Source organism: Mustela putorius, unplaced genomic scaffold, assembly GCF_011764305.1.
Source record: "Mustela putorius furo isolate JIRA1106 unplaced genomic scaffold, ASM1176430v1.1 tig00000929_pilon_pilon_pilon, whole genome shotgun sequence".
NCBI classification, from domain to species: domain Eukaryota; kingdom Metazoa; phylum Chordata; class Mammalia; order Carnivora; family Mustelidae; genus Mustela; species Mustela putorius.
Window position 1 is genome coordinate 2,504,792 of NW_025421520.1, and position 12,124 is coordinate 2,516,915.

Genomic DNA, 12,124 nt, shown 5'->3' on the forward strand with positions numbered 1-12,124 from the left:
ACCACCTTTTTAAAAAAAATCAAATACTGAATTTTTTCATTTCTCCTACGATTAGGGAGAAAAATATTATTGTCAAGAAAGTTGCCTTCAATAAGTAGCATGTTTAAGACTAAACCCTTATCCTCTACATAACCTCCACACACTAGCAGACTCGGACGGCACAGGAACGTCACCTTCTGAGACACAAAGACCCAAAGCTCTGGTGCTCCCCCCTCCACACAGCCTGATGCGTACCTGCAGGTTAGGCTGTGCGTGGGTGGGCAGGAACGGCTGTCCCGGGCCGGGCAGGAAGGGCTGCCGAGGAGGGATGAAGGGCCGCGTGGCCGCTGAGCCCGGCTGGCTGAAGTGAAGGATCCCCACGGGACCTGGCGGCTGGAGGGCTGGCCGGACGGGCCTCTCTCTGGGGAACACAGGCTGCTGTCCCTGCTGACTAAACGCTGGTCCAGGCTGAGTGAATGGTAATGGGCTAGGGGTGGGCACTGGGTGAGTGCTGCTAAGAAGTGTGGGGGGCGGCGGTGGCGGCGGGGGGCTTCGCTGTTCCAGAAAGAGATGACTCGGGAACCTTGGTTCACCTGAAACTGAACAGTGGTGCAACATTACCCTCGGCTCACACACAACATGCCCATCACCCAACAGCACTTTTTTTTTTTTTTTTAAAGATTTTATTTATTTGCCAGAGAGAGATCACAAGTAGGCAAAGAGGCAGGAGGCGAGGGGGGGGGCAGGCTCCCCGCTGAGCAGAGAGCCCGATGCGGGGCTCGATCCCAGGACCCTGGGATCATGACCTGAGCCGAAGGCAGAGGCTTTTAACCCACTGAGCCACCCAGGCACCCCCAACAGCAGTCTTATGTGCCATCTTACTGGGAACAAAAATGACAGGTGGTGGGCAGGATGCGAAGTCTACACTTTACAACTCATTTCTAGATTGCTTCATCGATCCTTTTCTACAGAGGACCGCCTCCTTGGCAGGAGATTCTCATACTGCAGATACCAACAATGTCCAGTGTTAGCATCTGAAGTGGCAAGGAGGTGCTCTGGTGCAAAATGTGACACTCTTCACAAGAACCTCCTACTGGAAGCTCAACTGTCTGCAACATGGATGTACTCGGGCGCATCACCCAAGAGAACTCTGTTCTGTGAGCCCACTCGGTCCTTTACCTCCTAAGAAGAAAGGGTCTCGCTCCTGCGGCGGGGGTGGGGCCCTCCACTGGTCCTGGAGAGGAAGTCGGGGAGGCTGGCTGAAATTGCTGGGAACGGGCCCAGGTGTGTGCTGCGGGAACTCTGGAGGCCCCTACAGAACAATGGGAAAACAAGATGAGAGGCAGGGAAATGGCCATTTCTAGAAATGGAGATACACGGGGTTTCAACCTGAAAACATCAAGCAACTGTGTCCCGTAGCTCCCACAAGGTCTTGCGCAGTAAGTGATCCTACCATAAGGAAACAGGCAAACATCGAATGCAGCATCAAAACATGAATTCCATGTTCTGATATCACTACAGCAAAACAAGAAAATTATTTTTAAAAGCTTACCGAAATCCATGCAATTACTGACCCCTGACCCTTCCGGCCCATTCACCTAAAAAGCTGAAAGTCTCCTTTCAGCATCCTCGGCGTTGATCTCCCCGAACGTGCTGTGATTTGCTACCTTCTGAAGACAACCATACATCATGGAGCCTTTACTTCCAAAAAAGAAAAAGACACTGAACATGCAGCTTTACAGACACAGCAAGCTCTGCGGTAACAGGAAAACGTGAAACGTCTAAGAAACCACTCTGCTACAAAAGAAATGTCTCACAGTTGGATTCCACTGGATAAGACACTTTGAATTCTCACAGATTAACATTCTTCCACTAGAAGTCTATTTAGAGACAAGCTAAATTACTTCATTTTTCAGTTTGCCTTTTAAGTATTCGCGGAGATCTTTAAAAACACCACATTTGCATTTTCTCTTTTTTTTTTTTTTCCAGTGAGGCATTTAAAGAAAGCTTCGCCATTTTTTTCCCACTTCTCCAAAAAGAATTCATTAATTATACAGATCATCAAAATAATTTTCATTTAAAAATATCTTCTTCTTTGAAACTCAGCCAGTATTTCAACTTTTAAAAATCACTGTCTTCTCATAAACTTGAAATGCTAAGTATTTTTCTGTCATTTTATTACTGATACACTTAGCTGTCATCTCTAAATGTGCCGTCATCTTACACTGGTATGTTTTGCAAACTACACTGACCTCCCTCCCTTCTCTCTTTTTTTTTAAGTCTGTTTTCCCCGTGGCATTGTAAGAACGCCGCACAGTAAACGGAAGAGCACCCACGAAAAGCTCCAGAAAAGCCCGCTGGCTGCAACAGTGGCCCATCAGCAAGAGGACTGTCACCATTGGGAGAGCCCAAGGAACTGCCCTGGAGAACCCTAGGATCCAAGCCAACTCTCAGGAGCACTGGGTCTGTCCATGTTCTGAGAATCGGGCACAAGCTCAAAGATCGAGCCATAACACCCAGCCTAGTACTGAAACGACCTGTGGACCTGCCAGCGTGCGGGGCGCAGGGGCAGCAACGGTCCCCTGATGAGGGAGACTCAGGTAACGGCCTTGGTGAAGTGCTGGGTCTGGAACTGGGTGGGTCACCCGGATCCAGGCCGACTCTCGGGCTCCTCTGGCTGGTCTTGCAGCCCCAGCGAAGCTGACTCCAGAAGCCGGAGAACTCAGCCAGAGCCCAGGGCAGGGTCTGAACCAAGGCTACGGTCTCATTACCAGCAAACCACCGCAGGAGACACTTCTCTCCACTTCACACGGATGCTCGGCCTCTGCACTCAGGAGCCAATGCTCTGGACACACCCCCACCACCACTCCGTGACTAACGATGCAGTGATTTGTCCAGGATTTCAATAAACCACCTTGGTAAGGCCAACGTGAGCCCACTGAGAACGGATACTGTGGGAGCACCTACTTCAAGAGTAAGAACCAATGGGCATGGGGCCCCTGGGGCCACAAGTCCCCAGTACAATGGCCACCTTCGTCACCAGTGGCTTACGTACATACTCCATGCCAAGGTCTGTGCAGAGCCCCCACCATCTGAGCTCAGGACTGGGCAGCACAGCAGGGGCACGAGTCCCATCTCACAGCCAAGGAAACAGAAACTCAGGACATTAAATAATTTTCCCATGGTGACCCCATTCTCTTTTCTTTTAAATTTCATTTATTTTATTATTACCATTTTTTAAGTAGGCTCCACACCCCAGCATGAAGCTCAGTGTGGGGCCTGAACTCACGACCCTGAGATCAAGACCTGAGCCCAGAGCAAGAGTTGGACGACTAACTGACTAAGCCACCCAGGCACCCCTTTTTTTTTTTAAATCAGAGATTTCAACACGCAACAGGTTAAAAGCTCCCAAAGGGTTCATTTTACTCGTCACATGAAAATGAACCAGGGGAAGTTTCAACCCATATGATATTAATCTTAACAAAATTACTAAATTTGGGGATTTTAAAAACCAGATTTTCTCTTGACTTAGACGTAAAAGTAACAGCCTACAGCCAACAGAACTGTGAATTCTGGAAACCATCACATCATACGCAAACTTCCTTGTTTCCTAACTCATCCTTCTCTTTGGAAATTTTTCACTCTAGGCACCATCTCTACCAAGAAGGGCTCCTCCTGCAAGTCCTCTGTACAGACACTCCACTTCCCCCGGCCCTGTTCCGCGCTCTCAGCAGCTCCCCGGCAGGCCAGCCCTGGACTCTGATATGAATGCTTGCTGCTAATTTTCACTCTATTGTTTACATCGGTCAGATTTTTCATTAAAAAGCAGGAACAGTATGCTAAACCGTAACCCGGGCTGCAAGCGCTGCACTACTGATTTGTTGGCAAGCTTTCATCCCGAACTTGACTCAGCCGACTTCAGGGCTCCTAACTCGTGCGCTGCATCTGTCACTTCTATGTTAAGGAGCCGACCAAAAAACACAGAGGGACACAGTGTCAGAAGAGAGGACAGACAGGATAAAACATACTTTCTGAGAAAGCAGGGGAGTCTCCTGGGGTTATTTCCACTCAACCCGCAAGTCCTGTGTCGTATCAAGACCTGGAAAGCGGCGGCGTTCATTTGAGAACTTCTTAAGCCCTTACAACCGTTTTACCCATTCCAACAGAGGGGAGAGCAAAGTGTAACTTCTACATTGTCCCGAACCACGCGCAGATCAGCACTGCTGTCTCCCGCCCCGGGCAATCCCCACCTGCACTCCTTTGCGGTGAGCGTCCCGCAGCGGGACCCATTCTGTGCGGCGTCTCTGCGTCACCCACACCTCTGGTCGGAGGCCCGAGACCGTCCCAGGCAAGTGCTCCGGGGCCGGCACTCCTCCGCACAGCTGCACGGAAGCCAGCGACCAGCAGTGCCTCCCACCTTCCGTCCCGGCTCTGTTCACAACTACAGGAAGCGGAAAAAGGCTCCCGACCTTTCTGGCTTGACTAAAAACTGGGACTTTCTTCATGATTTACTATGTGAAGGCCTGATACTTCCTGCTAGTTTTCTTGCCGGGCTCACATCATGCGGGGCTTACAGAAAACTGGAAAATACTCGGTTTCTTCTGAAATCTGTCGTAAGCGATAAATTGCACGACTGTGTTTTACTGCCGCACGCCCCTCCCCTGCCGATGGAGGCCCAGACAGGACTGGTCACGTGGCTGCGCCAACCGGGCTCTTCGCGGCCCTCACTGTCTCCTTCCATCCGAGAGTTAATTTCCAGTCCTCCAGAAGATAGGTTTTCTCATTATAGATAAGGCCAAATGTAACTGGAAAAGGAGACTGGCTCCCCTTCCACTGTAAGTAGAAAGTCTGCTAAGTTTTGATTTTGACTTTGCCACAGGTGGAGTCAGGCAATATATTCTCAACCCCCTTCATCTGTTTCTAAAAGGAAGCAGTTACTGAATTATGAGAATGAACTCAAAAAGAAACCAATGTGGTTAGTTTTCAATAAAAATTCCAAGCTGCCTAAGAACCAGGTACATTCCTGGGAGATTATTTTAAATATTCATAACTTCTAAAGACATTTTTTTGTATTAAACTGAAAATATATTGGGATCATAAATCTTGTCCCCTTTGGAATTATAATATTGTGATTTTCATCTCTTCCCAGATCTTCTTTCCTTTTACTAATTACCTACATGCTATCCGCGTTTAGACACAAGCATTCAAATGTCAGCAATACGGAACAAGGCCCCCCAAATCCTTTATCTTCATCAGTCACTAAGGCTAGAACCTGAGTCTTCCAGCCGGTCGGCTCTCCGAAAGGCTCTGGCTAGCAGCAGCTGAGTGGGCAGGGGGCAGCACCGGCCCTCCCATCACTTAGCAGAGCCCCGGCCATGCAGCCGAGCCTCTCCAAGCCTGTTTCCTCCTCTGTAAAAGGCAGGGATACCGATGGTACCTGTTTCTCATGGAGGAAATGAAAGAACACGTTCAAAGGACCTACGACAGTACCAGCAAATAACAGAAGTTGACAGCGCTTGCCATTATTGTCATCTGCACGTGACACACTTGTGCAGACGGCTTCCATGCTCTACCCTAACACAGAGCTGCTGACAAGCGACATGTCGCCTCCTGCACTGTGCGACAGACCAGCGAGACCTCCTTCCTGCATTCCCACTCTGAGTCACAGGAGGCGGCCTGCACGGGTGAGCTGTCAGCATCCTGGCGAATCCACTCCCACTGTTCGCTGCCCTTCAACGGACAGGACTGTGCAGGGTGAGACTATGGTCTGTCTTATTCACCAATGCACTTTCATGCTTGGCACAGGGCCTGGTACACAAACATTTACAGATATTTAACAAATGAAGAAACTGCCCATTTCTAACAGCAAGGAAATTCCAGCCCCACACTGGAATCTGAAACACTACAGCAGGTTAAACCCTGGCTGCCCACAAAGCACACAGACAGCAGGTGGCGGAGTGCCCCAGGAAGGACTTACGGGACGCTGGGCCAGACCAACCAGACCCTGCACAGTGAGCCCCAGAGGCTCCTGGGCGGGGCAGACTTAAAACATACACAGTGCACCAGGACCAAAGAGAAGCCAACATCAACAGAAGCCAGTTCCCTGACTTAACTGTAGGGCAAAGGTCACCTTCCTACCGTGGCACTGAGATAATCAGAGGAAAAGTGAGATGAACGTGGCTTCTTCTCTGCTCTGCAACATCCCATTTTTAGAGAACAGAGAATGAAGCATGGAAATGGGACGGTCTGTGGGATATCCTTCCAACACTGCTGGTCAGAAGCACAGCCCGGGCTGTAGACTGAACCTCAGAATCATACAGCATGGGACGCCTCGGGGGCTCAGTCAGTTAAGCGTCTGCCTTCAGCGGTGAAGACCCCGGGGTTCTGGGATGGAGCCCCATGTCAGGCTCTCTGCTCAGCGGGGACCCTGCTTCTCCCTCTCCCTCTATCCTCTGCCCCTGCTCTCCCTTTCTCAAATAAATAAATATAACATTGAGAAAAACAAAATACACCTGCAAAATGCAGGACACACCCATAAACCAGACCAAAAAACCAGAGTAAAATGAAAAATAAAAAAATAAAAAACCGCTTCACTTTATTCAAATGGTGGTACTTGGCAATCATCGTGTAGCACACATACGATAACAAGGCATTTTTCAGAGTCAATCCTAAAAGTAAATACAGATCAACAAGTTAGAACTATACTCCTTCAGCCAGAGAATGCTTAAGGAAAAGTAAAACATGGTAGGAGCAAGTCTGCATAACAGCAAACCTGACCATACTACCCTAACAGCATGATAAACATATCCATAAATAAAATATAAATATATAATAATAAAAAGCCACTTGTAAAATGTAAAAAAAAAAACATACAACAAAAAGTACACAATATTAAAATAAGTGCCCAAATCTGGATAGATCTTACAGCAATTTGTCCAAGTTCTAAACAAGGACAGAAGTCACTAAGAAAAAGTGATAAATGTAATTACCTTAATGTTGCAGAACACTCATGAAACAGAAATCCGTACTCGTGAGGCCAGTTGGCTTTATATAAAAATTAGCTGATTCCCCGCCTCCCCCCGCCGTCACCAAGGACACAGACCCCTGATGCTCCCCACGTCTGTGCCCACGTCTTCTTCCTGAGCACCAGCCAGGATCCATTTCCCAGCCAGTCCTGCAAGGCGCCATGGCTGGCCGCGTGACCAAAGTCCAGCCGACAGCATGTGAGCAGAAGTGGCGCAGGCCGGTCCCAGACCTGGCCAGTTACAGGAACTCCCAGGAGTGAGCCTCGCCCTCTCCCCACCAGACTAGTGAACACAGAGGTCTGTGGGGGCCCAGAGGACACGGTGAGTGAGAAGAACGCTTTGCAGTACCGAGCCACTGCGGGCTAAGGGCTGGTCAGTCACTAAACTCCAGCTGATCCTGTGGTGCGGGGAGCCCGGGGCCATCGCCACGTCCCCTTTACGTGCAGGCGCCTCGGGCCCCAGCTGCTGCACATGCTGTCCCGGCCAATGCCTCAGACGTCCACGGCACCGGCCCCACAGTGGACAACTCCGAGGGAGGCTTTATGCGCCACAGGCTCCCCAACTTCCAACCAAGCTCCCAAAGATCAGGCCAGGGCCAGAGACGGACCTGGAACTACACAGCAGCCCAGTCAGCCCCTCCCCACCTGCATCCCCAGAGCCCTTGCCTAGTCCTGTCCCCCCAAATCCCCATCTTGAATCTGCTCCTACTGACCCAAGGCTGCGGCCCACCACTGCTGCTTGCCAGCTAACTCTGCGGGGGACTCCTCTGCCGTCTCCTTCCAGCCCTCGAATGCCCTGTAAGGTAGGGGTTTTGCTCACAGAATCTTCGGAGCATTTCAGTATCTCTCACCCAGTACGTGGCTAGAAAGCGGAGGAGCCCAGACTCACTCCCGAGCCGCCCACCTCCAGAGGGCACACACTCACCGTGCCTGTTATGAACAGTTATTTCACGTTCCGTCGTCTGTCTCACTGTTTCACGATCACATATGTACAGGTCATCGTGTGACAGTACGTGAGGGCTGTAGAGTCACAAAAACCAATAAATACTAAATCAAGCCTACAGTCAGCCAGCCATGGAAATCCCTCCGCTGACCTGAACGGTGGAAGAAATTAGCAGTTCTTATCTGATCAGCCTATGACAAACTGATACAGGAGGCAGAACCCAAGATGTTATCTACAATTTAGAAAAAAGCGCTGACTAAAGTTGAGTAAACAAGCAAAGTTCTGGCTTGGTAGTTTGTCCAACAGAATTTGAACGGGAAGAGGGTTTTGCTAGCATCACCTTGAACCCAGAGGCAGCCACCAGCCGGCTATGACCCCCTGGGGCAGCCAGCGCCATGAAGGACGGACCGCGGCAGGTCCACCAGGCCCAGCCACACTGGCTCTGGGGGAGAGCCAGCTTTATGGGCACCTGCCTCAAATCCAACCAGAAAGAAACCGATTTCCAAGAGGCCAAATACGGCATAAGGGTCAGGGGGTACAAAGATTAGATAAAAGGGGAAGATAATACAAGACAGTATTCAGAAAGAAAGTCAATAGCTCGTCCATGAAATGAACCAGAATGACAAATGCTCCCTCTCTGGAGGTAGCAGGTCACAACAGACACAAGGGAGAAATCATCTGAGGAAGACACGTGGACCCCTCGCTGCATCCACTGGCCTCAATGGACAACAGGACCCAAGAACTTGAATATTTACATGAGCTTTAAAACTTAAGCTTTAAGACCCTAAAAGCTTCTTACTGGCTATCAGCAGTATTGCCTTCTTGAAAGAGAAATTTAACAATTGCCAAGTATCAGGAAGCTCCCAGTGCCACTTTCCTCACTGGTTTCTTTTTCACTTTGAACATAGAGGTCACTCTCTTTTTCTGTATTTACACAACTTAAATTACAGCCGTTAAGTTTTAGCCTTGGTGGCAAAGATTGCTAATCGCTTACCCAGTATAAATTCTCACTTCTTCCTAAGTAATAAAAGGGCAGCACAGCCCACCTAAAAAACCCTGAACTCGCCACAAGGGTGCCCATGTGACTAGGTTCTGGCCAACAAGACATCGCTGGCACTGTGGGACAGGGACCCGGGGAAGGCTCCTTAGGGGGTCTGCCTCAGCGGGGACACGCCTTTTGTCCCCATCCTTCCTCCTCATCTGGCGTGGAATTTGGGTCGAGTGATAGATGGGCCACTGGAACATCACAGAACGGCTATACCAACACAGAACTTTCTCATTTTTATGCAAAACATAAAGACACTCGGTTTATGTCACTGTTACCTGAGTTTTCTGTCACATGCAACCTCATTCGCATCCTGACCCCGAACAAGTCAAGTACGACACAGTATCTTTCACGAACACACGGCCAAGGAACAGGCACAACAAACAACTTTCCCTTTAAAGGACGAAGAAACTCGGGTTTACAGTTAGAAGTGGATTAGCCCAAGCTTCACTGTCCACGGAACTCAGGCCATAAAAGCCCATTTTCGGATTTGCTCTACAAAGTGCTCTTTCCGCGGTGACCAGTGTGTCTTCAGGTGACGTCGAACACGCCGTGGCTCCAAGCTGGCCCCATCGTGGAGACTTTCCCGATGAGAGCATTCATTTAAGAACTTCTATCATTTCACGGGTATAAAAGATAATAAATTACCAATTCCCTCCACCAAATGCACAATCATTTTAAGACTGTGAGTGAGCTGTGAATATATCACTTAACAGAACTTTCCATACTAATTCTTCTGCCTTTTGAAAGAAAAGGCTACCTTAATCCTTTCAACTAATTGCTCTATTTTGCTTTTCTTTATATGCCTTTAAGCGTCTAAGGTAAAAGTTATCATCCTCTCCTGTAATTCTTACGCAAACTACTCTCCCTTCTTCGGTCTCTTGTTAATTACATGATGTTATCTGCCTTAATCCTACTCAGAAAGAACTGACAACTTCAACCACGGGGGGGGGGGGGGGGGGGGGGGGGGGGGGGGGGGGAACTCTGCATAAATTGCTTAGCCCAAAGTTAATCGTATAATGCGAGAATAAAGCGGCTCTAACGGCTATTGTATGACTTATCAGCTTCCCTAACAGGGTCACTTGATATATTTTAATAAGACTAATTAAATACCTTAACAATGTCATTGAAACTTCATGAATCTTTCAATGAATTACAATCTTCCTTTATAGCATGTTTTCATTTATTAATCTCGCTTAAAATGCAAAGAACTATATAAGAGACAAGCAGACACTTAAGAACCCCGCATCTCAGTTAATTCTGATTAAATGTGGGTTAAATGCAGAGAATAAGGCCACCAGTGACCCCTGACATCATTAAAATTGTACCCTTCGATCACAATGTTAATCCTCTTATTTCAGTTTTTCCATAGACCTTTTTTCTTTCAGATTGTGCCTTATTTAATACCTACATCTATTCCCTAAAATGTACTTTTGTATCGGGAGATGCTCTCTAAGCATTCTGAAGCAGGACATCGCCAGCGCTAAGCACCAGCCTTCGGAGATGGGGCAGGGGCGCACGGACTCCACACGGATGGAGCCACACGAGACAATGCTACGGGCTCAGAGTGAAGCCAGCAGACACACTAGAGCATCTCTAACTCAGTACAAAACACTGCTTTGATGAACACACCGCAGCCTACTTATGTCTCATATTTCAGCAACGAAAAGTCCTTTAGCCCTACACCTCACGCCTCCTGTTGTCCCCCCAACAATCCCACCGAAGGGCAGTACGGGCCCTCCCAGAGCAAACGTGGCCACTCCAGCTCTCACTGACAGTCACAATCTTAAACACGGTCTGGATTAACATACTCAGAGAGAAAGGGAGAGGTACGCCCGGACTGAGAGACTCGGACTGCCGCGGCTAAAACCCCGTCCGCACCCAGTTATGTGAACTTGAGCAACTGAATCCTTCCAAGACTCGGGTCCCCCTCTGTGAGCTGGAGAAGACGTTACCCTCACACGGCTGTGGAACCCAAGCTCTGAGCCAACTCTGAGACACCATGAGCACTCGGTAACTGTTGCCTTGCCCAACGATGTCCAAGGACGGGCTCCAGGACTATCTCCTCACTCAGAACAGGACGCAGTGAAAAAGCAGAGCAGCGGCTCCGCCACTGCGAGCAGTCTGTTTGAACACTCTCATCGATAAATACCCCCACCACGAGACCCGCAATCCCTGCTCCTAGCTATTTACCGACTACTACGTTCACGTAGAAAACGCACACATTTAATACCAACTTTACTCACAGTAGCCAAAGACTAGAAATAACCCAATGTCCACATGGCGAATGGACGCCCCAACTGTGGTACATCCACACGGGAGAGCACTACTTGCCAATACAAACAGATGAGCCGCGTACGGGGAAAGGCTCTCAAGAGCACCGTGGCAAGGAAGGCAGTCAGACTCACACCATCCCGGGACAGGATTTCAGTGACCGGAAACAGATCTGGCTGTGGGGGCCGGGACAGGGAGAGGAGTGACCACAGAAGGGCAGCAAGAGGAAGCCACTGGGGAGACACGACTGCTGTCGACACCTTAACTGTAGTGATTACACAACTGTGGGTACTTGTGAATTTTCACAAGCTTGCACATAACAAGACCTATACTGTAAAGAAGTTTAAGTTTCTAATCTTTTGAGGACGTGCTTTCCAGTCCTTTATAATAAAATAGGGCCTCTTTCAAAGTTTATCTTAAAAATGCATTTTAAAAGAATTCCAGGTCTTCAGAGACTCCAGAGAAAGTAAGTATTTAAGATAAAAACTGGTGTGCTCTGCAGGATGCATGGTAGACACGGGCCATGAAGATCTTGTTGGCACACACAGGAGGTTCTGAGAGCTGGACAGTCTGGACCGGCCGGACCGTTACAGCGCGGACTGTCACAGCACAGTCGGCTGGGCTGCGCGCAGGACTTCAGACTACCGCTTCCAAGAGGATGGATGGAAGGTTTGCACTTCAACCTAACAGTTTACTTAGCAGAAGACGCAAAACGACATTCTAGGACACACTTTTAGAAGGCAGCTGTTATAATGAGGCCTACGGGCTGACTTACTGTACACGAAACCCACTTCACAGAGTCTCAGTCCATACACTCCCGGGGCTCGGAGTCCCGCGTGCAGACTCGTGCCCGGCCAAT

General features: G+C 49.0%; 1 protein-coding gene across 11 annotated transcripts in view; it reads right to left on the reverse strand.

The window, feature by feature from the left end:
* RBM33 (RNA binding motif protein 33) overlaps nt 1-12,124 on the reverse strand; it is a 133,553-nt gene that overhangs the window by 40,573 nt on the left and 80,856 nt on the right. For all 11 annotated transcript variants that reach the window (XM_045086269.1, XM_045086267.1, XM_045086266.1 and 8 more), the window contains exons 10-11: nt 1,159-1,291; nt 235-578 (exon numbers count right to left, since the gene is read on the reverse strand). In XM_045086269.1, the coding sequence (XP_044942204.1) occupies nt 235-578; nt 1,159-1,291 (477 nt within the window). The remainder of the gene's footprint in view (nt 1-234; nt 579-1,158; nt 1,292-12,124) is intronic.